This window comes from Esox lucius, chromosome 16 (genome assembly GCF_011004845.1).
Source record: "Esox lucius isolate fEsoLuc1 chromosome 16, fEsoLuc1.pri, whole genome shotgun sequence".
In the NCBI taxonomy this organism is placed as follows: Eukaryota; Metazoa; Chordata; class Actinopteri; order Esociformes; family Esocidae; genus Esox; species Esox lucius.
This window is the reverse complement of record NC_047584.1, coordinates 4,940,160-4,967,527: the sequence shown is the minus strand read 5'-3', so window position 1 is coordinate 4,967,527 and position 27,368 is coordinate 4,940,160. Positions and strand designations below refer to the sequence as shown.

At 41.9% G+C, this 27,368-nt stretch overlaps 2 protein-coding genes across 4 annotated transcripts in view; both read right to left on the bottom strand.

Annotated features, from left to right (window-relative positions):
* The window catches only part of esyt3 (extended synaptotagmin-like protein 3), a 42,906-nt gene extending 24,625 nt beyond the window's left edge, over window positions 1-18,281 (bottom strand). For both annotated transcript variants that reach the window (XM_010898805.4, XM_020055127.3), the window contains exons 1-7: window positions 17,689-18,281; window positions 13,920-13,961; window positions 11,585-11,719; window positions 6,534-6,610; window positions 5,605-5,674; window positions 2,798-2,887; window positions 1,983-2,038 (exon numbers count right to left, since the gene is read on the bottom strand). In XM_010898805.4, the coding sequence (XP_010897107.3) occupies window positions 1,983-2,038; window positions 2,798-2,887; window positions 5,605-5,674; window positions 6,534-6,610; window positions 11,585-11,719; window positions 13,920-13,961; window positions 17,689-18,024 (806 nt within the window). In that variant the 5' untranslated portion in view covers window positions 18,025-18,281. The remainder of the gene's footprint in view (window positions 1-1,982; window positions 2,039-2,797; window positions 2,888-5,604; window positions 5,675-6,533; window positions 6,611-11,584; window positions 11,720-13,919; window positions 13,962-17,688) is intronic.
* A 2,702-nt stretch (window positions 18,282-20,983) lies between these two features.
* Window positions 20,984-24,753, bottom strand: faima (Fas apoptotic inhibitory molecule a). Of its 2 annotated transcripts, none has more exons than XM_010898803.3 (5): window positions 24,561-24,753; window positions 24,041-24,227; window positions 23,501-23,729; window positions 22,744-22,793; window positions 20,984-22,227 (listed from the first exon to the last, which is right to left on the bottom strand). In XM_010898803.3, the coding sequence occupies exons 2-5, from the start codon at window positions 24,152-24,154 to the stop codon at window positions 22,078-22,080; spliced, it is 543 nt and encodes a 180-aa protein (XP_010897105.1). In that variant the 5' UTR covers window positions 24,155-24,227; window positions 24,561-24,753; the 3' UTR covers window positions 20,984-22,077. The 2 variants fall into 2 exon arrangements, with proteins under 2 accessions (XP_010897105.1, XP_010897106.1); XM_010898804.3 differs by having other exon boundaries at window positions 24,704-24,751.
* Window positions 24,754-27,368: the final 2,615 nt, after the last annotated feature.

Genomic DNA, 27,368 nt, shown 5'->3' with positions numbered 1-27,368 from the left:
GACATTGTACTGGATGTACACATAGATGTCTGACATAGTATGATAAAGAGATGAGTACACCAGCATTACAGATTAATATCATTCTACAGGATGTAAGCAAACACGTATCTAAAAGAGTATAATAAAGAAATGACTACACCAGGGTTTACCACAAGACCCAAACCACTGGTAAGCCCCAAGAAAAGAACAGCTTCTGTTCTGAAAGTTCTGAAACAGAGCCTTACAGATCAAATGAACCAGATCAAATGATAACAGATTGATGGTAACAAGTGTTCATCATCTGTTAAACATGGTGGTGGAGGTAATGTTTTGGCTTTGATACAGTATGTTAGCTGCCAATGGAACTGGCTTGCCTGTTTTCAGTGTTGAAGTGAATGCTGACAGGTACAGCAGAAAGAATTCTGTATCCAAAAACATCTTATCTGCTCATATTCAACCAAGTGCCTCAAAACTTCGCTCACTGCATTACGCGTTTGAGGGTATAAATCATTCTGCTATAGCAGCAAAGGGATTATTCAGGGCCAGAAGTGGAAAGTTCTTGATTGGCCAAGTCAATCAACTGACCTGAATCCAATCGTTTCACTTGCTGAGGGCAAGGCAAAAATGGCCCAAAACAAACAGTAAGTGAAGATGAGGTATAGTACAGGCCTTGCAGAGTATTACCAGGAAAGATACACAGCATCTGGTTTTGTTTATGGTTTTCAGACTTCATGCAGTCATCGAATGCAAGGAATTTGCAACCAAGTACTAAATGGGTCAAATGTTTTGATTGTTCATTTGTTTCATTAGTGTTGGTCTGCTAAATGAAGGGGCTACAATGGATATAAAAAGTCAACACCACTGTTAAAATACCAGGTTCTTGTGATGTAAAAGAATGAGACAAAGATAAATCATGTCAGAACTTTTTCCAGCTTTAATGTGACCTATAACGAGTACAATTAAATTGAAAAACTGAAATCTTTGAGGGGGAAAAAAATAACCCTAGGAGTAACCTCAGGAGAAATACAGGCTGCTCTGGAAAAAGACAGTATGGTTGTTTCAAGGAGCACAATACCACGATACTTGAAATATTAGCAGCATGGTTGAGTTGCCAGAAAGAAGCCTTTATTGCGCCAAAGCAACAAAAATGCAATTATGCCCGACAACACCTTGACTCGCCTCACAGCTTCTGGCACATTGTAATTTGGAGTGACGAGACCAAAATAGAGCTTTATGGTCACAACCATAAGCACTATGTTTGGGGAGGAGTCAACAAGGCCTATAGTGAACAGAATACCATCCCCACTGTGAAGCAGGGTGGTGGCTCACTGATGTTTTGGGGGAGTGTGAGCTCTAAAGGCACAGGGAATCGTGTGAAAATGTAAGGCAAGATGAATGCAGCATGTTATCAAAAAATACTGGCAGACAATTTGCATTCTTCTGCACGAAAGCTGCGTATGGAACACTCTTGGACTTTCCATCACGAAAATGACCCTATGCACAAGGCCAAGTTGACCCCTAATTACAGCAGAAAAAGGTGATGGTTCTGGAGCGGCCATCACAGTCTCCTGACTTAATTATCATTGAGGCCACTCTGGGGAGATCTTAAATGTGCGGTTCATGCAAGAGGAACAAAGACTTTGCTGCCATGTTTTGTGTTATGATTGTACCATTCTGTTATGACCTACAGTTGTATGTGAATCCCATAATAAATAAATAAATAATGTGTTTTACCTGCTAACTCATGTTTTCTTTACAAATGGTACATATATTACCAATTCTCCAAGGGTATGCAAACTTTTGAGCTGTAAACTGTAAAATACTTTAGTTCAACTTGCAGGTGCCTAGGTCTTTTCTACAGTACTGCAAAATCACTAAAAGTAATGTTGACACTTAGACTTTTTAGCCATCGTCTCATTTTAAATCTAATGTGCTGGAGTATAGAGCTAAAACAACAAAATGTCACTTGTGGACTGCATTGTATGTAGAATGTAAAAACAAACCTTAGAGCTGGAGCATCAAGAAGGTTGGTCATCCCGGTCCAGTTGATTTGGAGGGTCTGAAAAGAAAGAATTTTGGAGACTTTACATGAAATGTTTCATCAGTCTTAACTCTAACAAGGACCCTGATGTATTAGTGAAATGTAAATTAACAAAAGTGCATTGTGTTTTTAAAAGAAATCAGACTTTTGTGTGTCCTCTCTTTGAATGCAAAAATGAAGCTATTAGTTTTGGTAGACTATTGTGGTGTCTTTGTGTGATGAATTTTTCCAAGTAATCCTACATAGCTTAAATTATGTTGGTTGACTTGGCCATAAACTGAGCAAGAACTTCAATGATTTCCTTCAGTCCCTCAAGGAAGTTACATTTAAGCACTATAAACAGCTTTTTGGGTCTTTCCCTGCATTTTCTGTCCACAACATCCCCAGTTTCTTCAAATTTATTTTTAACAAAACCAAATGTTTGTATTGTATTTATTTGCCTATATATCTCCTACAAAGTGATATAATGTTTTCAAAGAAAATTAGCACTGTATAGGATGTGATGCCCTAAGGATTGTGCAAGGTTAGTGGAATCTTATTTACAGCTGCAAATGGCTGCCAAATGGTGCTTCCTACAAGGTCTGGAGACAGATGCATTCAATACATCCTCATTGTTTATTTTGCATTACCTTAAATCTATTGAAATGTATGAATAGATTGTTAGTACAGAATAATATATTTAATTTTAATGGTGTGAATTGTAAAGGGTGTGGATGGTTAATGTAGACAGTCACTAGCAATGGTAAATAAAAACGAGAGCTATATTTCAGAACCTACCGGACGGCGAATAAAGAACATTGTGATTCCTCCCACCAACGGGGCTTGTGCAATCAGAGGCTCCAGAATGACACGTAACATGCCTTGAAGCTGGAAAAAAAAGGATTAGCATGATTAGGGATGATAGAAACTAGTTTAATGTAATGCAAACTGTATACAAAATGCAAATGTAAAACACAAGCACATGTCACCTGTGATATCAAATCTCAAACCATGGTGTGACAAGAATAATGTGACAACTGGTTTGCCCAGTTTATCATAACAACTATGTTTAATTTTTAACCACACTCATCCTAAGCTGACCTGGGGAGGTTCAATGTATCAGTTGGGCATCATGCCAAGCTAAAGTGAACAAAAATACAAAGATACATTTTAAAGTGTTGGTCCCATGTTTAATGGTCTTAAATAGCCACTTGACAGGTGTAGCAGCAAGAAAAACCTTCACAGAAAGACATACTGTAGGAGCACCTAATGGGACAAGGAAAACATCTACCATGGGCTCCAAAGGGGGCAGTCCCGGCACCAACCCAAACAAGGGTGTGGTTATTTTTGGGTGCCAGGAAGAGTGTCCATGGACACCCCGATATGTAGGTAGATTTCCATTCCAGAACTTTTTTCGGAGAGCTTGTTCAGAAAGAGGAATAATAACTAGGGAACTTTGTCGCACAAAGCCGGCCTCATTTTGTTACCACCTCATCTATACCAGTCGACATGCAAATCACTAGGCAGGGATAGAAAGAGGCATGTTGATAGCACAGAACGTGATGGCACTCTGTGTCTATTTGTGCAGAAGTGCATTGAGTTTTTTTACTCTGTTCATTAATATATACATATTAATGATTATATTATCCAAAAACTATATTTCTTAAGAAAATAAATTGTGAGAACACCGTTCAGACATTCAATGTGAGTAAAGAGCAGTTAATCAGTGAAATTAGGGGTGATCTGGGTTCTTGTACCATAGGATGCGAGACTCTTGAGTAGTTTGACACCTGTTTGGTGTTCAGGTCATTATACATGTGTGAGCTCTTAGTGTTCCAACGACTGACTGACAGAAATGGAACACGTCACGATTTCTCTTAAGCGTGCTCATCATCCTCACTAGGTTCTTGTCCTGACTGCATATTGGTGTCGTAACCAACTTCAGTGGCAAAGGGTCACCTCAAACGTCCACTGGCATGGTGGAAAATTGTGCTCTTCACAGATGAATCCTGGTATCAACTGTAGCGGGTTTGTATTAGCCAGAACTACAATACCGTTAAAAACTTTGGAGTCCTTGTTTTTGAAAGAAAAGTATTTTTTTTGTCTATTAAAATAATTGATCAGATATACAGTGTAGACATTGTTACTGTTGGAAATGACTATTATAGTTGGAAATAGCCAACTTTTAATATCTACATAGGTGTAAAGAGGCCCATTATCAGCAACCAAATATTTTGTGTTCCTGTGGCACATTGTGTTTGCTAATCCAAGTTTATCATTTTAAAAGGCTAACTGATAATTAGTAAACCCTTTTGCAATTATGTTACTACAGCTGAAAACTGTTGAATTAAAAAAGATATAAAATTGTCCGCCTTGACTATCTGGAGCATCAGCAATTCTATTCTATTCTATTCAAGAAATTGCCATGAAACTGAAGATCTTGTACCACACTGTGTACTACAACTTTCACAGAAGAGCGCAAACTGGCTCTAACCTGAACAGAAAGAGGAGTGGAAGGCCCCGGTGCACAACTAAGCAAGAGGACAAATAACCTATAGTGTCTAGATTGAGAAACAGACACCTCATAGGTTTGGTAGCTTCATTAAACAGTCGCAAAACACCAGTCTCAACAGCAACAGTGAAGAGGCGACTCCGGGACGCTGACCTTCTAGGCAGAGAAATAGCCACATCTCAGATTGGCCAATAAAAAGAAAAGATTAAGATGGGCAAAAGAACACAGACACTGGAGAGATTGGAAGATTGGAAGAAAATGGACAGACAAATCTAAGATGGAGGTGTTCAGATCGCAAAGAACATTTGTGAGACACAGACCAAAGGAAAAGATGCTGGAGGAGTGCTTGATACCATCCGTCAAGCATTGTGGAGGCAATGTGATGGTCTGGGGGTGCTTTGGGGGTGGTGGTAAGGTGGGAGATTTTTACACGGTAAAAGGGATCTTGAAGAAGGAAGGCTATCCCTCTATTTTGCAACACCATGCCTCTAATAGAATGCCAAAGGTCTGCAAGACTGGTATCGCTGAAAATAAGGACAATTATTATTTCAATTAAAAATAATTATTTTCTAACCTCAATTACTATATTTCCTATTAATATTGTTATATTCCCTATTCAAACTAATTCCATGTATTTTTTTTTTCATGGAAACAAGGACATTTCTAAGTGACCCCAAACCTTTGAATGATAGTGAATCTGAATGAAACGCTGGCACCCAGAGTCAGGATTTTCTTTAATAGTAGATTGGAGTCTACGGTTGGAAGCCACATATAGTACGCGCATGGAGCTGTAAGTGTTAGCACTGGGTTACGCATCCGCACTAGCAGAGATTTTTTTGCACTTTATTCTTTATTCAAACCAAGTATGACACATTTTCACTGTGTTCCGTATACTGGGAAGTTTTAGTCAATGGTTTCTCAGCTATCTTCACACAGTATGGCACATAGTACAAAAAGCTTGTGCGCATCGTTGGAGCCCTGCCAAAGCAAAGTATATCATTTGCTTGGCATTACTGATTTAAATGTGGGTTCCTTGATAATTTTTATCCCAGTTTTTGAGAAAGCTATGTAAATAAAATAACATCAGGCCTACCTTGATACTTTTCAGCCCAGCATTGATGGCTGGTTTCACCTCAGAATCAATGTCCACATCCCCATCATAACTGTGAAATAAGCAGCATTGAAAAAAATATTTTTTTACTTCCATGTGAGAATTTAAATACATCCTGTAGAAAGTATATTCTTTCTTTCAAATATGAACATTCAGTATTCATTTCAACAATATTAACAGATAAAACTAACCTAATTTAACAAAAGATTATACTTCGCAATAATTTATTAATAAAAAGAAAATCCCAAAAGTGCAAACAGTAAGTGAAACAGTAAGCACACTCCTAGATTTAATTTTTAAAAATCATTAAAAAAAACAACTACATTTCATTGTGCTGAAAAAGTATGTACACCCCAAATCCATTTGTGCTGTCTTGCCAACAACAGGCTGAAATAACTTAATGTAGCCATTGCATGTAACTGTCTTACATCATCTTTACAATACTGCTTGGACCATCTCAAGTCACTCTCTTCTGATTTTCCAATCATTTGGTTTGGTGCACCGAATTCTAATCCAGCTATTTTATGTAAGGTATCTCATGATAAACGTAGGTGTGCTAACTTTTTCCGCATTAGGAAATAGCATTTATGTTTATTGACTGCATTAATGTTTCCAGGGTTAAAACACTTTTTGAGTGATATATTACACTAGGTAACCTTTATCAGTGAATTTAGCTCAAATATTCTGTCCAAATACATACAAAAAAAGGCAACTTTCCAGGGGTTGTACTTCCTTTTTCACATGATTGTAAGTTTGACCAGAATGAGGTCTGATTGCCAGTCTGTGTCTGGTATGTTGTCAGCACCTTTCCACTCATGACAATGACAGCAATGAAGTTGGCAAGAACTTAAACATATCCGAGCCCCAGGTAAATCCCATAGCACAACAACAACTACTACCGCAGCCATTACCTTATGTGCAGGTCGAAAACCACCTCCCTTCTGTCCACTTCATGGGTGTACACTTGAACTCCAGTGATTTTGAGAGGCTGAAATAAGAAATATAAATTCATCACCAGGGGCCTCATAATCAAATATCTGTGTACAAAAAGAAAAATACTATAAACAGTTGCTATTAAGAGAATTATAAATAATGAGAAAATGTGTGACTCTCCACATCATACACACATATTTGGTGGACAAATAATTGTATTTTAAGCGAAAATAGATATTTTGGGGGTAATGGGGGATTTAGTTGAAAAACTGAATGAATTAATAATAACAGTAATAAAAAAACATGAAAATTATGTTAAAAAAAGAAACCTGCCAAGCCTAGTTCAGCCGGCCCACAATAGAAAGTGCGACCATCCTGAGATTCGAACTCAGGTTGCCCACGTGAAAGGCTGTGTCGTTAACCACCACACCACGGAACTGTACGTTTGCTGGCTGTCAGTATAGCCTTGTCTACACTGACACCCGGCATCTGAATATCCTGAACAAATCCTCTTTTAGAACTGCCACCTTAACGTGGTGGAGGGGTTTGAGTACCCGAGTGACCCTAGGAGCTATGTTGTCTGGGGCTATATGCCCCTGGTAGGGTCTCCCAAGGCAAACAGGTCTTAGGCGACGGGTCAGACTAAGAGCGGTTCAAACCCCCCTTAATGAAGAACAACATTATGAGTACCGTGACGTCGCCCGGTATGGCGCAGCCGGGGCCCCACCCTGGAGCCAGGCCCGGGGTTGGGGCTCGTATGCGAGCGCCTGGTGGGCTCAGCCCGAACGGGTGACGTGGGGCCGCCCTCCCGTGGGCTCACCACCCACAGGAGGGACCATAAGGGGCCGGTGCGAAGAGGATCGGGCGGCAGTCGAAGGCAGGGGCCTAGACAACCCGGTCTCTGGACACAGAAACTAGCTCTAGGGACGTGGAATGTCACCTCGCTGGCGGGGAAGGAGCCTGAGCTAGTGCGTGAGGTTGAGAGGTTCCGATTAGAGGTAGTCGGGATCACCTCTACGCACGGCTTGGGCTCTGGAACCACACTCCTTGAGAGAGGATGGACTCTTCACCACTCTGGAGTTGCCCATGGTGAGAGGCGGCGGGCTGGTGTGGGTTTGCTTATAGCTCCCCAGCTCTGCCGCCATGTGTTGGAGTTTACCCCGGTGAACGAGAGGGTCGTTTCCCTGCGCCTACGGGTCGGGGATAGGTCTCTCACTGTTGTTTGTGCCTACGGGCCGAACGGCAGTGCAGAGTACCCGACCTTCTTGGAGTCTCTGGGAGGGGTGCTGGAAAGTGCTCCGACTGGGGACTCTATTGTTCTACTGGGGGACTTCAACGCCCACGTGGGCAACGACAGTGACACCTGGAGGGGCGTGATTGGGAGGAACGGCCCCCCTGATCTGAACCCGAGTGGTGTTCAGTTATTGGACTTCTGTGCTAGTCACAGTTTGTCCATAACGAACACCATGTTCAAGCATAAGGGTGTCCATCAGTGCACGTGGCACCAGGACACCCTAGGCCGCAGGTCGATGATCGACTTTGTTGTCGTCTCATCTGACCTGCGGCCGTATGTCTTGGACACTCGGGTGAAGAGAGGGGCGGAGCTGTCAACTGATCACCACCTGGTGGTGAGTTGGATCCGATGGCGGGGGAGAAAGCTGGACAGACTCGGCAGGCCCAAGCGAACTGTAAGGGTCTGCTGGGAACGTCTGGCTGAGTCTCCTGTCAGAGAGATCTTTAACTCCCACCTCCGGCAGAGCTTCGACTGGATCCCGAGGGAGGTTGGAGATATTGAGTCCGAGTGGACCATGTTCTCCACCGCCATTGTCGAAGCGGCCGCTCGGAGCTGTGGCCGTAAGGTCTCCGGTGCCTGTCGAGGCGGCAATCCCCGAACCCGGTGGTGGACACCGGAAGTAAGGGATGCCGTCAAGCTGAAGAAGGAGTCCTATCAGGCCTGGTTGGCTTGTGGGACTCCTGACGCAGCTGACGGGTACCGACAGGCCAAGCGGGCTGCAGCGCGGGTGGTTGTGGAGGCAAAAACTCGGGCCTGGGAGGAGTTCGGTGAGGCCATGGAGAAGGACTATCGGCTGGCCTCGAAGAGATTCTGGCAAACCATCCGGCGCCTCAGTAGAGGGAAACAGTGCCCTACCAACGCTGTTTACAGTAGAGGTGGGCAGCTGTTGACCTCAACTGAGGATGTCGTCGGGCGGTGGAAGGAATACTTCGAGGATCTCCTCAATCCCGCTGTCACTTCTTCCATTGAGGAAGCAGAGGATGAGGGCTCAGAGGTGGACTCGTCCATCACCCAGGCTGAAGTCACTGAGGTGGTCAAGAAACTCCTCGGTGGCAAGGCACCGGGGGTGGATGAGATCCGCCCTGAGTACCTCAAGTCTCTGGATGTTGTGGGGCTGTCTTGGTTGACACGCCTGTGCAACATCGCGTGGCGGTCGGGGACAGTGCCTCTGGGATGGCAGACCGGGGTGGTGGTCCCTCTTTTTAAGAAGGGGGACCGGAGGGTGTGTTCCAACTATAGGGGGATCACACTTCTCAGCCTCCCCGGGAAAGTCTATGCCAGGGTACTGGAGAGGAGAATACGGCCGATAGTAGAACCTCGGATTCAGGAGGAACAGTGTGGTTTTCGTCCGGGCCGTGGAACACTGGACCAGCTCTATACCCTCTACGGGGTGTTGGAGGGTTCATGGGAGTTTGCCCAACCAATCCACATGTGTTTTGTGGATTTGGAGAAGGCATTCGACTGTGTCCCTCGCGGCATCTTGTGGAGGGTGCTTGGGGAATATGGGGTCCTGGGTCCTTTGCTAAGGGCTGTCAGGTCCCTGTACAACTGAAGCAGGAGCTTGGTCCGCATTGCCGGCAGTAAGTCAGACTTGTTCCCAGTGCATGTTGGACTCCGGCAGGGCTGCCCTTTGTCACCGGTTCTGTTCGTAATTTTTATGGACAGAATTTCTAGGCGCAGCCAGGGGCCGGAGGGTGTCAGGTTTGGGGACCACACAATTTCGTCTCTGCTTTTTGCAGATGATGTTGTTGTGTTGGCCCCTTCTAACCAGGACCTTCAGCATGCGCTGGGACGGTTTGCAGCCGAGTGTGAAGCGGTGGGGATGAAAATCAGTACCTCCAAATCCGAGGCCATGGTCCTCAGTCGGAAAAGGGTGGCTTGCCCGCTTCAGGTTGGTGGAGAGTGCCTGCCTCAAGTGGAGGAGTTTAAGTATCTAGGGGTCTTGTTCACGAGTGAGGGAAGGATGGAACGGGAGATTGACAGACGGATCGGTGCAGCTTCTGCAGTAATGCAGTCGATGTATCGGTCTGTCGTGGTGAAGAAAGAGCTGAGCCGCAAGGCGAAGCTCTCGATTTACCAGTCAATCTACGTTCCTACTCTCACCTATGGTCATGAGCTTTGGGTCATGACCGAAAGGACAAGATCCCGGATACAGGCGGCCGAAATGAGCTTTCTCCGCAGGGTGGCCGGGCGATCCCTTAGAGATAGGGTGAGAAGCTCGGTCACCCGGGAGGAGCTCAGAGTAGAGCCCCTGCTCCTCCACATCGAGAGGGGTCAGCTGAGGTGGCTTGGGCATCTTTTTCGGATGCCTCCGGAACGCCTTCCTGGGAAGGTGTTCCGGTCCCGTCCCACCGGGAGGAGACCCCGGGGAAGACCTAGGACTCGCTGGAGGGACTATGTCTCCCGGCTGGCCTGGGAACGCCTCGGTGTCCCCCCGGAAGAGCTAGAGGAAGTGTCTGGGGAGAGGGAAGTCTGGGCATCCCTGCTTAGACTGCTGCCCCCGCGACCCGGCCCCGGATAAGCGGAAGAAGATGGTATGGTATGGTATGGTAATCCTCTTTTGCCACTGGCCGTTTTAACAGTTAATTGGCCATTCGTGAATGACATTAATACAGTTAAACTGACTAACGTTTCTTACTAAGTATACCTCCACCACAAATAGCGTCTATGTATGCCATTTGCCACTGGCCATTTTAACAGGGTATTAGCCAGTAATAAGCTTTACCGTTATATACTAACTTATTGGAATAGTCATAAGAATTGAGCAATTGCTAGCGAGTCTGCCAAAGCTATTTAATTTCATGGCATAATAACTTCTTTTTTTCTTTCATAGCAAAAAAACATGTTTTTCTTTCATTCGTGAATGACATTTATACAACAACTATCAATAAAGGCGACGATAACTAACTTTTTCATTGAGCAATTGCTAGTGAGACTTTTCCATGCCAGAAAGCGAAGTTTTCATCTATATGGAATAATTCATAATGCGTACTTCGCTTCGCCTGCGAGGAGATACAAACTCAGGACCTACAGTTCACAAGTCCGCTTCTCTAACCACTACGCTATTTAACAAGGAGTAGTTAGTCAGTCAGTCAATCACTGACTCACTCAGTCAGTAAGAGACATTAGCTCTTCTTAGCCGGCTCCGCTTACGCAGTCTGGCAAAAATGCATTTCCTGTTGGCAAAGAGATAACTAAGCATAACTAAGCATGTCTGTTTCTTTCATTATATAAAACATAACCATATTGAAAGAAATGTCTCTCATATCCTCCTCCGTGGTTTATTCTTACTCATTTACATATTACACATACACCCCTCATTAAAGCATGATTCAAAGTAAACAGATCAGTTAGCCTATTTACAATTTTGACAGTAGGAAGGGTACAGTACTGGTTTGCATCATCATAGCCCATTGAATCAGAGCTTGTACTGAGCCAGTTTTATAGTTTATTGGATCAGAGCCTGTGCCAAGGTTGGACAGAAAAACAATAAAATGTATAAACAATTTTATAAATAATTTGTCTTTTGCATAATGGTGTCTGCTGTGATATTTAGGGTATTTCTTTTGTTGCTTGAAGAGAAAATTAATATAGCAAAGTGTGCATTTTGGCATTTGCTATAGGTGATAAGTAAAACATTTTAATATTTCTGTAAAAAATCAATATAGTCGCCCCACATCTCTACAGAAACGTTATCGGATGAATTATTTTTTGTTCTTGTATTAACCTTCTCACCTTTTGGCCAAAGCTGACATTTTTGAAAGTGAATGTTTTGAGGTATGGGCTGGATAATCTAATGGACTGCTGGATCTTCTCTTTGAGGAGCTTCTCCATGTATGCGCCAAAGAACGGCCAAGCCTGCATCAAGATCTAGAGACAAACAAACATTTGACTAACGATGTACATAAAAGTACCAGTCGATATTCGCATCAACTAATCATTCTGTTGTAAAACATATAAAGAGCAGAACACAACATAATGTATAACACAAAGACTTGGATTTGTTATTTTTAGAACTATGTAGGCAAAATGTCAATGGGAAAGATGTTCTTTACAATACCCAAATGACCATTGCCCCCTCTGCCCTTTTTTCCCCTTTCCTCACAATTTTATGTGATGTCCAATTTGCTATTAAGACCTTGGTTCTTCACAGCAACTCCCAGACAATAAGGGACTGTTGACCATTGAGACGCGTCCTCCAATGCTCATCTTGCCAAACCACTCTGCTCTTCTCATACTGCTCACACAACCTGGTATTAGTCAGAATCCACGTGCTTGGAGAAGAACACATTGTTCGGCCAGCAACAACAGTTGGGCTTGCTGGAACCTACAGGTGCTGTTTATAAAATTAGAATATCATCAAAAAGATTTATTTCACTTGTATATTATATTCATTCATTACACATTTCAAATGTTTATTTCTTTTAATTGTGATGATTATAACTGACAACTAATGAAAATCACAAATTCAGTATCTCTGAAAATTAGAATATTACTTAAGACCAATACAAAAAATTATTTTTTGAAATGTTGGTCAACGGAAAAGTATGGACATGAAAAGTATGAGCATGTACAGCACTCAATACTTAGTTGGGGCTCCTTTTGCCTGAATTACTGCAGCAATGCGACGTGGCATGGAGTCGATCAGTCTGTGGCACTGCTCAGGTGTTATGAGAGCCCAGGTTGCTCTGATAGTGGCCTTCAGCTCTTCTGCATTGTTGGTTCTGGCGTATCGCATCTTCCTCTTCACAATACCCCATAGATTTTCTATAGGGTTAAGGTCAGGCGAGTTTGCTGGCCAATTAAGAACAGGGATAAAATGGTCCTTAAAACCAGGTACTGGTAGCTTTGGCACTGTGTGCAGGTGCCAAATCCTGTTGGAAAATGAAATCTGCTTCTCCATAAAGTTGGTCAGCAGCAGGAAGCATGAAGTGCTCTAAAACGTCCTGGTAGACGGCTGCGTTGACCTTGGACCTCAGAAAACACAGTGGACCAACACCAGCAGATGACATGGCACCCTAAACCACCACTGACTGTGGACATTTTACACTGGACTTCAAGCAACGTGGATTCTGTGCCTCTCCTCTCTTCCTCCAGACTCTGGGACCTTAATTTCCAAAGGAAATGCAACATTTACTTTCATCAGAGAACATAACTCAGCAGCAATCCAGTCCTTTTTGTCTTTAGCCCAGGCAAGACGCTTCTGACACTGCGTCTTGTTCAAGAGTGGCTTGACACAAGGAATGCGACAGCTGAAACCCATGTCTTGCATACGTCTGTGCGTGGTGGTTCTTGAAGCACTGACTCCAGCTGCAGTCCACTCTTTGTGAATCTCCCCCACATTTTTTAATGGGTTTTGTTTCACAATCCTCTCCAGGGTGCGGTTATCCCTATTGCTTGTACACTTGTTTCCAACACATCCTTTCCTTCCCTTCGCCTCTCTATTAATGTGCTTGGACACAGAGTTCTGTGAACAGCCAGCCTCTTTAGCTATGACCTTTTGTGTCTTGCCCTCCTTGTGCAAGGTGTCAATGGTCGTCTTTTGGACAACTGTCAAGTCAGCAGTCTTCTCCATGATTGTGTTGCCTACAGAACTAGACTGAGAGACCATTTAAAGGTGTTTTGGGTAAATTAGCTGATTAGAGTGTGGCACCAGGTGTCTTCAATATTGAACCTTTTCACAATATTCACATTTTCTGAGATACTGAATTTGGGGTTTTCATTAGTTGTCAGTTATAACCATCAAAATTAAAAGAAATAAACACTTGAAATATATCAGTCTGTGTGGAATGAAAGTATACATTTCTCTTTTTGAATGGAATTACTGAAATAAATCAACTTTTTGATGATATTCTGATATCAAAGGATAATTTTATGACCAGCACCTGTATATCGGACACCCAGGGAACTTGGATTAGAATCCTGATCTCCATGACAAAACTACTTTTGTCAATGAACCTTTCAGGGGGGCCAAGACAATTCCATTGCTGAGGTGATAGCAGAACAGACAGTGGCAACAACATCTGCCTATTGGAAACAGCACGAACGGAAGTAGAAAATATTATCTTACTTTGTTGAGCCAGTCAACCTTCTCAACTTCAGGGAAGTGTACCTAGGGAAAACAGAAGGGACAACATTACAAGGAAATTTGGTTGGCACAAATTCCTCTGATTGTGAGAGTTGGCTGGGTTCCAGAAAATGAACACAACGCCTGATATAATAGACCAAATTTTCTAACGTTTAGTCCTACATTGTACGAAGGCACATAAGATTATCCGACATTGAAAGCAAGCAGGAAGTACATTTTAACTTGCACATTTATCAAATCACCTTATCATCACATTCATTTAAATTTCATGCATATTTCCTTATTTTAGTGTCAGTGTAACCTGGATTGATATCCATTTGTGCTGTCTTGCCAATTCATACAGTCATTGTAATGCCAAACAATTAATAGGAAATGGCAAGATAATATTGATATTGAAAGGGGGGAAAAGCCTGGTAAAATGGGTTTTAAAGATGAATGTGTATGTCTAATTGCAGAAGATGTTGTGTCAATTCTGTCCTTATTCGATTGTGTTGGTCTATGTGACCAGTTGAATGATGATAGTACATATTTATGTACACACAGGTTATTTGCCCATAATACCATAATATACAGTGGGGAGAACAAGTATTTGATACACTGCAGATTTTACAGATTTTCCCACTTACAAAGCATGTAGAAGTCTGTAATTTTTTATCATAGGTACTCCTCAACTGTGAGTGACAGAACCTAAAACAAAAATCCAGAAAATCTCATGGTATGCTTTTTAAGTAATTAATTTGCATTTTATTGCATGACATAAGTATTTGATACATCAGAAAAGCAGAACTTAATATTTGGTACAGAAACCTTTGTTTGCAATTACAGAGATCATACGTTTCCTGTAGTTCTTGACCAGGTTTGCACACACTGCAGCAGGGATTTTGGCCCACTCCTCCATTCAGACCTTCCCCAGATCCTTCAGGTTTTGGGACTTTCAGCTCCCTCCAAAGATTTTCTATTGGGTTCAGGTCTGGAGACAGGCTAGGCCACTCCAGGACCTTGAGATGCTACCTACAGAGCCACTCCTTAGTTGCCCTGGCTGTGTTTCGGATCGTTGTCATGCTGGAAGACCCAGCCACGACCCATCTTCAATGCTCTTACTGAGTGAAGGTGGTTGTTGGCCAAGATCTCACGATACATGGCCCCATCCATCCTCCCCTCAATACGGTGCAGTTTATCCCTGATGTCCTTACACAGCTCTCTGGTCTTGGCCATTGTGGAGAGGTTGGAGTCTGTTTGATTGAATGTGTGGACAGGTGTCTTTTATACAGGTAACGAGTTCAAACAGGTGCAGTTAATACAGGTGGAGAACAGGAGGGCTTCTTAAAGAAAAACTAACAGGTCTGTGAGAGGCAGAATTCTTACTGGTTGGTAGGTGATCAAATACTTATGCCATGCAATAAAATGCTAATTAATTACTTAAAAATCATACAATGTGATTTTCTGGATTTTTGTTTTAGATTCCGTCACTCACAGTTGGAGAGTATCTATGATAAAAATACAGACCTCCACATGCTTTGTAAGTAGGAAAACCTGCAAAATCGGCAGTGTATCAAATACTTATTCTCCCCACTGTATATGGTGTAAAAGAAAATGTAATTTATCAGACCATGCCACCTTCTTCCATTGCTTCATGGTCCAGTTCTGATGCTCACGGGCCCATTGTAGGCACTTTTGGCAGGGGACAGGGGTCAGCATGGGCACCCTGACTGGTCTGTGGGTACGCAGCCTATACACAACAAACTGTGATGCACTGTGTGTTCTGACACCTTTATATCAGTACCAGAATTAACATTTTCAGCAATTTGAGCCACAGTAGCTTGTCTGTTGAATCGGACCACAGGGGCCAGCCTTCACTCCCCAGGTTCATCCGTGTGCCTTGGCCGTCCATGACCACGTCAACGGTTTACCACTTTTCCTTCCTTGGATCACTTTTGATAGGTTCTGACCACTGCAGACCGGGAACACCCCACAAGGGCTGCAGTTTTGAAGATGCTCTGGCCCTGTCAGAGTTGCTCAGATCCTTATGCTTGCCCATTTCTTCTGGCTTCCAACACATCAACTTTGAGGACAGAGTGTTCATTTGCTGCCAATATATCCCACCCACAGACAGGTGCAATGATAACGAGATTATCAGTGTTATTCACTTCACCTGTCAGTGGTCATAATGTTATGGCTTATTTGTGTAAAGTAGCCTCTTTACACTGGCTACCTGTTAGGGATGATTTTAAGGTGTTATTGTTAACCTATAAATCAATACATGGACTTACTCCTACTTACCACGCTGAAATGATCCAGCCATACATACCTACATGTAACCTTAGATCGCAAGATGCAGACCTTTTAATTGTACCTAGAATTTCTAAAGCGGAGTCACAAGCTTGTTGTCTCTCTGTTGCACACTTGTGCAATTGGGCTGTACTCTGCTGGCAATACACGGCCCTCATTGCGGTTGGTGGGTGTCTTTTTGGTTGATGCTTGGCAATGTGGGTGGATTGATTTCCTGTCTGTTGGAATCTGTCCTGGGCCTCCCCCGAATAGGGCCACAGTGTCACTGGACCCCCACTGTCTCAGCCCCACGGTCTTACACTGCTATATTATTGTGCTAGGGGAGTAGGGTCAGTTCTCCTTCTCCAATATAAATCCTTGTAGATCTAAGGTATGCATTTTCAAAATGTTCCCTGTCTTCTGCAGTTTTAAACTTAGGACATGAGGTCTTGGCCAACACCTGACGAGTACCAGGCTTGAAAGACCCGTTGCTGTCCCTGTCCAAAGTCCTCCTGGTTGTGTTTCAGATCAAGATGATACCTGACGATTTTGCTCATTATTTATTTTGATACTACCCATGTCCTTTCTTGTTGGTTGTTTATATGTATCTTTGTATGTGTTTAAAAAAAATCAGTAAAAAAATAAAGGGGGAAAATGTTAACACAGGACCTGGTGGCTAATCAAGGGATTGTCATTCCAGCATCTAGGTGGCTTGGTATGGATGTGGTACAATGTGTGAATACAAATTAGACCTGCAAATAATCTACACATATATTCTCATTAAGACTTTTAAAAGGTATCTAGGAGTGGTTTATGAAAAATGCTCTATTTAATTTATAAACAGTAGTATGTTTGGCGAAACACAGAGGCCCAAATTCATTATTTAAAAAAAATATAAACACAAGAGGGTGTTTCCTTACAGATTCTGCGCCACCTATTGCCGTGGTTCTCAAACCGTTCCTGGGGGACCACCTGACCTTTCATTGTTTTGGTGTGGCACTTAAAACCTGATTCACTAAGAGGTTGATAGTAAAACTCAATCATATGTGCTGGCTCTGATATGGAACCATGGAGTGGGGGTCCCCGAAGCAGTACAGCTACACCTTATATATCATTTCTCCAAAATGAAGTAGAATGTTATGGATTATTATTACTGAGACGTAATGTGTGTTCAAGATAATGACAAATGACGCTAGAGGTTTCGTTATCATTCCGGCTGTAACTTATGTATGTAATACAACTCCGCAACTGCGGAGCGGATCGTAGTGGATAATGTGAGTACCTATTAGGTGGGTTAACATGTTGCCGAGATCTTCCAAAAGCTTCTTTTTAGAGAAAAGGGGGTCTACTTCCTTGTTTGTGTTTAGGTCTCGGTTATGTCAACCAGACCAGCGCGTATGGTGTTAAGGTCATCTCTGTTGCCAATCAGATACAGTCATCTTCAACTGACGGTAAAACGATGGTAAAAAATACTAATACATACCCAACTTGCCATATTCAAGGATTTCAATTGCTTTTGGATCAAGTGAGTTTCATTATCCAGAAAGTTCAATGCCGTGCCAATTCGGATATCTTTTCTCTTGCTGTTTTTCGTCCACCAAGTGATTATCGCTGTGCACAACAGGATCCAGCTAATGCTGAGTCCTAAATATCCAGTCAAATATACCGGATAAAACACTAATAGCGCTCTACCGCAGTACATCAGGAACTCCAACAAAAGTTGGTTGACCGCTTTTGGACTCAAAGTCTGCTTACTTCCCGAGATAGAGTCTTCACCGAAACCTCCCTGAACGGGTCCTTTAGAATCTCCAGGATTCATCTTGTATGTGGAAGAGAGCAGGTTGGTAGTAGTTGTGCCCTAATGTTTCCCTTTGGCTCCTGTAGGCTAGGATGCGTTAGGATCTATTTACTGCTCAAATGTATTCACTGATTGGCAATCCTAATTTCACATTCGTCCTACATGGCGAACTGATAGTTATCGACAGGCGCTTCTATGATGAATGTGCACGAAACTGTGTTTGCGGCAAGTCATGCCTGTTCCTCAAGTTCCCAAAAAAGCTCGTTCGGGAACTTCCGTGTTTGTGCCTGTGCAGACTAACTTGGCATACAGTGATAGACACAGGTGATCACGCCCAAAACACCTAAACCTATGGTATTTTTTAAGGACACCGTTGAAAAAGCATCAGTTCTATTCTATATAACAGCATGGCTCTCCTCTACACCGCTGCGGTAGCAGCTTGGTCTTAGCTTTGACTGCAACTAGGGGAATAATATTTTTAGTTGTAGGATAACCAATAGTCGACACCCATAGCTGCGCAACGCTCAATAGGCTGACACGAAACAAAAACCTAATGAAAAGTCTTCGGGAACCTTTCTCGTCCACAAAGGTCATAATCTCTCCCGAAAATTCAATAGTGAATATCTGACAACTAGAAAGGAGACAATCCCGAGGTTGCATCGATGGACCTCATTTGCAAAGTAGCCCTAAGCACTTGCCATAGCCACTTTCCCTCAGGGCAATCTCAATCAAAACCAGATGCCGTTTAAATTGCCACCCTAAGAGCCAGTCTAATGTTATCAACACTTTATGGTGCCTAACTCGAACCTCATATGTCAGATTCCATGTCAGGCCCATAGCTGAAAAACTCTTCATCACTCTTGGGCAAATGCATTAGAATGTGACAATGGAAAATGTAAATCAAGTCCAGGGACCAGGGGCGATTCTAGGATTAGACTCTTAGGGGGGCTCAGCCCCCAATGAGATTGTGAGATATACAAACCACAAGTAATTAATCAATCACTTCTGTTACATTACCCAAAACAAAAAGACCCTGCTCTCAAACTGACAAACTAATACTGACTCTAAATGCCACAAAAATGGGACTAAATAACCAATGAACAATAAGGGTGTGGGAGTTAAGAATATACACTGCTCAAAAAAATGAAGGGAACACAATCATCACAGTATAACACTGAGTCAATTAAACTTCAGGGATATCAATTTGTCCAGTTAGGAAGCATGAGCGATTGTTAATCAATGTCACCTGTTTTGATGCAAATGAAAGTGACAACAGGGGCACTGGAGAGGCAATAGCCAAATGCTCTCTCCTCATTCCTGACTGATTCTTCTCTAGTTTTGCATTTTGCTAGTGTTCTTGTCACTATTGGTAGCATGTACCTGCAGCCCATTCAGGTTGCACAGGTAGTCCAGCTCCTCCAGGATGGCTCATCTATACGTGTCGTCGCAAGATGGTTTGTTGTGTCTCCCAATACAGCCTCAAGAGAATGCAGGAGATACCAGGAGACGGGCCGTTATACGAGGAGAGCTGGACAGGGCCATAGAAGGGCATCAACCCAGGAGCAGGACCGGTATCTGCTCCTTTGTGCGACAAGGAACAGGAGGAGCACTGCCAAAGCCCTACAAAATGACCTCCAGTGGGCTATTGGTGTGCATGTTTCTGACCAAACTGTCAGAAACAGATTCCATGAGGGTGGTATGAAGGCCCGATGTCCTCAAGTGGGACTTGTGTTCACAGCTCAGCACCGTACAGGTCGATTGGCATTCGCCAGAGAACACCAGAATTGGCAGGTCCGCCATTGGCGCCCTGTTCTCTTCATAGATGAGAGCAGGTTCACACTGAGCACATGTGACACACGTGAAAGAGTCTGGAGACGCCGCGGTGAACGTTATTCTGCCTGTGACATCATCCAGCATGACCAGTTTGGTGGTGGTCAGTGATGGTCTGAAGGAGACATATCCTTGGAGGGTCACACAGACCTCCATGTGCTAACCAATGGTACCCTGACTGCTGCTAGGTACCAGGTAGAGGCAGTTGAGAACACCTATCTGAATTTGGATGTTAGGTTTGATATTCACATTCATTTGCTACGCATTCCGATGTAATTCACTATGTGTGGTTGAGTGGATGATGCCAAAGATCTTCAATAAACAAAGATACTCAACTGCATCTCAATTTCCATCACGCCCTGTACAAAAGATGCTGGCATATTTGAGTGCTCAAACGATATTGTCATAGAGTAAGTATATGACACAATGCGGAAGTTTGGGCCCTATTATAAACATCTTGTACTGACGAAGTGTGATGGAAATTCCCATTATTAAAAACCATAGAGTGTAGTATTGTGTTACTGTCAAGCATCTTATTACTATAGAAATTCGTTGATTGTAGTTTTCTTGTTTACTGCTGCCGCTGTTTTCAGTCAATCATGCCTGCATGCTATGGAGGATACACCACAAAATATGAGGGGCTTTTAAAGGAATTGCAGAAAATAATCACATTATTCTCAGGGGTGCTGTGATGAAATAGTGTCTAAAATCCAATGCCAGGGACAGACTTCCATTGAACCAGAAAAACAAGGGAGTGGGCTGTCTTGCTTTCTCTTCTGCCTTTGCTCTTTTGAGGCATTCAGTTGAAGCCCCAGAGTACTAGTCTATTTTATCAAAAATTCCCCAAATCTTAGTAATAGTGTTTTGTAAGCTAAAAAGACAACCATGGCCACCAGTGCAGGATGTCATTAAAACTGACAAGATCACACTTAATCTAACAGACAATTTCCTATGCAATGACAAATGGTAAAATGCTTGTGAAATTACATTGATTTAATAAAATAGGTCACATCTGATGCACTGGACCGAAAACATGTTACAAACATGTTAAAATACATGACTGACAAAATTAACATAATAATACAGCAACAATATACCTGAATACATTTAATATTGTGATACAAAATAAATACACCTATCCCTCAGAATCTAAGGTTAAACAGCACAGTTTATTCCTTTAATCTAAGAAATTTATTAGATAATGAATAGTAATTGCACCGAATTCCATCAATCACACACGGAAAAACTGCTGTGTGGACAGTTTTCACATCATTATGCAATGATGATGTCCATGAAAGGATAGGAAAAAACCACACTATCTCCAGCACCTCAGATACAGCATAAAAAATCTGAATGAAAAGGTTTTCCTTCATCCGTGATTGTTTGAATTTGGATCAAAGTTTAAACATTTACCTAGATTTATTACCTACCAAACTCTTGACCGAATTTAGTTCAGGAAATGGCTGTGATGACATCAGAGCATCATGATCACAGAACACATCCCATTATGCTAAATAACCAACTATGCACATGACATCTGTTTTGAATGTTAGTACAATTCATTGGTCTAGAGATGTTGCTGCCTACACACAAAAGCAAATAACCAGGAAATGATTGCATGATAAGCCAGTTGCATGGATCTTGGACATTCTACCACATACATTGACTGACAAGCACATTCTCATTTACAGCAATGACCTGGGAGCAATCCGAATAGACTGCCTTTATCAGGGAAAGAACAACAGATTTTACACCTTGTCGGCTCTGAGATTTGATCTAGCAATCTTTTGGTTACTGGTCAAAATTGCTCGAACCACTAGGCTACCTAAGTCAATGAGAATTGCATGCCATTTGGGGTAGAGAATATTTTTTAACTGTTTGTGCAGGTATCCTTAAACACAGTGCACTTTCTGGTCGCTGGAATGTCAACTTTGAAATTGTGATTCATTCATTTGCATTTTTTAGGTGTGGGTTCTTAATGGCATGACTATATCAGTTAATATGATATAAAATAACTCTGCGGAAGTGGGGCCTGTGAGGCCATCTCTGCACAATGCCCATGAATTTAAATGGTAACAAATGGCTATACCAACTTGACAGTGAAATATCACGGTGCATCAACATTCTGTTGATTACTTTTCCCTGATTTGCAAAGGCCTGTTTCACTCTGACATTGTGTTGAAAGAAAACTCTACTAACTCACACGTTCATTCATTCACAAGCTCACCTAACTCACACTCTCAGTCACTCTGTGGTTTCAGCTATCTCTGTGCCATCCACAAGCAATGTGTGAATGATTCCATCTCGTCTCTTTCCACTGCTCACAGCCTTAATGCAACAGTCATGGTCAAAGAGAGTGAAGTGTGTCTCAGTCCCATCTTCTACAAACTCCCCCTAGGAACAAAATTGAGAATGAATATAACCTGTTAAATTTTTTATAGATTTCTCCTTTTTTGATCAGTACATTTTATTTCATACCACAGTAAAGAATGTTGTTTAAACTTTTAATTATACATAAATTATGGATAGGGTGAATCAGAAGTCTATGACATGTTCTGCTGCAGCACGGATTTGAATCAGTCACGCTGCTCTTTCAGAAAAATCTAAATTTTTTCACTGTCTTTATCAAAGGAAGCACAAATATGCCTACAATTATATTTAAAAAAGGAATATTATACATAATTGAAGATAATGGAGGGACATCGAGGGAACACTAATTTGATGTGGGATATAGGATTAGGATGAGTTCATTTCTCTGTCCAATTCTGACTTGTTAATCAAATAATACTGTGCTAATAATGCATGCTCAACTCTCTTGCTCAACATAAAAAATCGAATCAGTTATTTTTTGTCATTATTTAAATCTTTACAAAATTATCCCTGACTTATAATGATGGGAAAGATGCTTACTGCCGTCTCCATGTTTTGTCCATTACACCAAATATCCATGGTGTCTTTCTCTGTGGAAAGAGAACAATAGTTAGACCAACATGAACACAAGACTTCAGGACATATAGAAAATGAGCAGCACATATGCACTGCTGATTGAAGATTATCACCATGACAACCTGAATTCAAGACAGATTAGCCTTTTTTTCACCAAAAAAATTACTTTCTCTAGGCTACATGTGGTACTTAAGCTTTTGACTGGTTTCAAAGGAGTGCAAGTGAAAGCTAAAGTTGCATTGCACAGAGAAAGAGAACATCATTGTGCCAGTATGGGAGTCATTTTAACTACATTCTTTCACAAGTTTTCCTTCAGAACACATTCAATTGATTCTAACTGATTATGTCAATGTAGCAGGCTTTCAGTGACATCAGTGACTTTTATGGGTAGCGTGCATAACACTCTGAAAGAAACAGCCATGGACTAGTGGATATTGCCTGCTTGTAAATACAGTTGCTTAGTGACCTCTTTCCCACTGTGGATACAGGGACAGGTTTTCCAAATACAATTGAACTCTTTCAACCTGTAGCTAATCACTAAGGTGATTAGCTAGCCACTTAAATGGGCTACCATTAGCAGGCTTTTGCATCTACACAGTTTTTCTGTACTTGCCATTTGACAACCTGCAGCATTACACCCAATAACTGTCTTCCTTAATAGGCGTCGACAATGACATAGTGTGTGTTTACAATAAAAAAACAAAGCCTGCTCCTCTCTTACCCAGTACAACCCTGCAGTCGATCCCATCCAGGTTCAGTAGCCACGTGCTGGTGACTTTGGAGCGATTCTCCATGTACGTTTTCAGACTCTTTCCATTGATCTCCAGTGTGTATTCATAAGCAAAACCACTAACTGCATCAATGTTAATCGTTGCTTTAGTGGCCGCATTTCCCACATTGAAGGTTTCTTTACCCACCAGCTTGAACATCCAGTCCCTTCTTACAATTTCCTGGGGAAAAATAAAAACACAATAGGGTTTTTTCTACATTTACCTGTCTCTTGCCTAACAAGTGTTTTTCGGACAGCACCAGCCAGTGTCAATTAGAGGCTAATAATAAGTCAGTCAAATGGCACTGGATAAGACTTTGTGGAAGATCAAGAGAAGCAACCATTCAAGCTCAAATAAGTGAGTGAGATGCATGTGACCAATATTATTTGTTATTGGTGAATGTTCATTTTTCTGCTTGTCTAATTAATATAGATACAACGAATAATGAATAATATTTTATCCAGTGATTCAATTTCTATATCAAGTTTTACCTTTCCGTCTATGTAGATTACCCTTTTGCCCGTAGTTGTGCCATGTTCAAATTCAATCCGATGAACACCATCACTCAGGGCCACTTCCCACACCCCTACCAGGTCGCCCGACATTGTCCTCCCACTCACACTTAGTTTCAACAATACACGTCACACTGGACCGCCTTGCCTTTGGCAACAACCTCTACTGTAAATTGAAAATGAAACACAAAATTACATTTTCAGAGGGGTCGTGAAATGCTTGTGCGTAATCTAGCTACTTCCACTGTACTGTAACAGTTAGCTAATTTACTACTGTACTGTATATAATACCGGCCTAAGGGTAACGTTACACACACAACATTAGATAACGTTTACAAACTAATGTCACCCTAATTATGGATCCACAGTAACACAGGTCGCCGAATATCTTTCTACAAACAAGCTAAGGTTACTGTACGATAGGTACTGTACAGGAAAACTAAACATCCAGTGACCAGTAACGTTAGCTGGTTAGCTAACGTTAGCTCCAGTGGCTTACCTTTCAGGACCTAGCTATGTTACGGTATTGCCTAAGTAGACATACTTAAGTAGCTCACATTAACATTTGCAAACTTGTTTTTTTAAAAAGATAAATCAGCCAGTTATATCCACCGACAAAAAAACGCTTATTTTAATGCTTACTAGCTAGCTAGCACAGGCAGTTCACTTCAGTACGGCATCAAAACACCCACTTATACGTTACTATGGATACCATGCCACGTGACATGGAGTAGTTGTGGGCTGTGTTCGACAGATTTAGAATAAAAACATAAATAAAAGAAGGGGGACTCTAACCACCGGAGGCTGACTATAACCACCTTAATAATAAAACAAGGGGACAGCATCATAATAATGCATAAAATAAGAAAATAGAAATAGAATAAAAACTAAATAAAAACATAACTGGTAGATTCCGCAGTAGATTCCATGAGGAAGCTATAAAAGCTGTAAGACTAACGGTGTGGTTAAGTTTAAGTGCTCAGTCATAGGCACATTAAAAGATAAATGTTTTTAACCTGGATTTTAAAATGTATATGTTTGGGGCACGTCTAAGATATTCTGGTAGTTTATTCCAGTTCTCTACAACATACCTGTTAAACAGTGGCGGACTCAGGTTGTCTGAGGGGCAGGGCGAAAATAATTAAAAAGGCACCAGCTGCATGTGATGAAGGGTGCATTTATGGTAAAACAGTTCCAAACTGTTGAGAATGAGCTGTACAGTTGAAGTCGGAAGTTTACATAAACTTAGGTTGAAGTCATTGAAACTTCAATCAATCAATCAAATGTATTTATAAAGCCCTTTTTACAACAGCAGTTGTCACAAAGTGCTTTACAGAGATACCCGGCCTTAAACCCCAAGGAGCAAACAACAGTAGTGTTGGATTTCATGTAGTGAACTTATTTTTCGACCACTCCACATGTTAACAAACTATAGTTTTGGCAAGTTTGTTAGGACATCTACTTTGTGCATGACACAAGTAATTTTTGCAACAACTGTTTACAGACAGATTATTTCTCTTATAATTCACTATATCACAATTTCAGAGGGTCAGAAGTTTACATACAGTATGTTGACTGTGCCACTATGTTGACTGTGTCCACAAGATTGGTTGTTTACTATTTGTTGTTTCTTTGTTTATCCTCAAGTTCAGATGTTTTGTTCTTCTTCGCATATCAACCATTGAACAGGTATGGTAACATCATTGGCTAACTTGTCTAAATTGTGTTTCTTAGTGTATCAACAAGTTAGAATGTTATAATATGTGCTTATTCCTTGTAACTTTTATCAACTGATACATGACGTTAGCTAAATCGTGTTTCTTTGTGTAACATTATCCACATCATGTAGATAACATTACTCTTGGCAGTAAATTTAGCTGGACTAGCTAAACCTGCACTTGTTACAGTTCCATTTACTGAGGTGTCTTTCTGTATCCACATTTTTCTTAGCTAGCCTGTGTGTGTCTTATGCTGCCGGTTTTTTAAACCTCTTTTCTAAACATTGCTTTCAGATCATGTAGTTTTCTGTAGTTTTGTTCCTGGAGGAGGATGACTGGTGGCAGTAATTCCACGCCTGTGGCTCAAAGGAGGAATTTGCTACTGGCCACCACACAGCATCACCAGCAGGAAGTCCTTCAGCCATGACAAGTTTGCCAGAACTTGTTCACCATCTGAAGACATCTGGGAGGCTGTCCCTTATAAGCTCATCAAGCATGGTCTTACGCTGCTATACTATTGTGCTGGGGGATTGGGTCAGTTCTCCTTCCCCACTAAGTTCTCCTTCTCCACTATAAATCGTTGTTGATATGAGGAATGCATTTTCTGAATGTTTTAAACTTTAGGAGGACATGAGGTCCTGGTCCACACCTGCAGAGTACCTGATTTGGGGGGCGTGTTGCTGTCCCTGTCCTTGTCCATCTGGTCATGCTTCTGACCTAGTCTAAATTTAAATAGACTCTAGATTTAGCCCCCATGCATTTATTAATTATTCCAATTGGAATATCTCTCCGGGCACAGCCAGAAGAGAGCTGGTCACCCCTCTGAGTGTCCTCTCTAAGTTTCTTCCTAAATTTCGGCCTTCTTAGGGTGTTTTTACTAGCCACTGAAATCCAACACTACTGTTGTTTGCTCCTTGGGGTTTAAGGCCGGGTGTCTCTGTAAAGCACTTTGTGACAACTGCTGTTGTAAAAAGGGCTTTATAAATAAATGTTATTGATTGATTGAAGCATGCAGGTGAATTTGAAAATGTAAAAACTTGGAATGAAAATGTGTTTTGCAGGGTAAATGCTCACAAAACCTTAACTTATCCAAGACACGTGAGAGACCCGACGTGTGCATCGCCAGAGGAGAGAAAATCGTTCCAGCGCGGGCCCCTACCACCCCAGCAAGGGCCCCTAAAGTATGTTGCTTCCAATTTTATTTGTCAATAAAAAAAAAAATGTAAGGCAAAAAGGCAGAGGTAGGGGGAAGTTTGAAGGTATGAATGGCGGACATATTGGCGGACACTGCGATTTGAGTTCTCATTGTAAAATAACCAGATATTTGGGACTGTATAATTAACTGTCTGTCTTTAATTTCAGAACATTTGGAGAAGATCAAGCGGCTGACTGAAGAGAAGGTCTAGCTGAGGGCACAGCTGCATTTACTAAAATGCAATACTGTACAGCCTTTCTGAAATTACATGTATATGGCAGTTTTATTTATTTCACTATTACGCTATTGACTTAATAGTGCATTGTGCTTAATAGCTCCTGATAAACGTCTGACTGAAGAGAATGTCAAGCTGAGGGCACAGCTGCCTCTACAA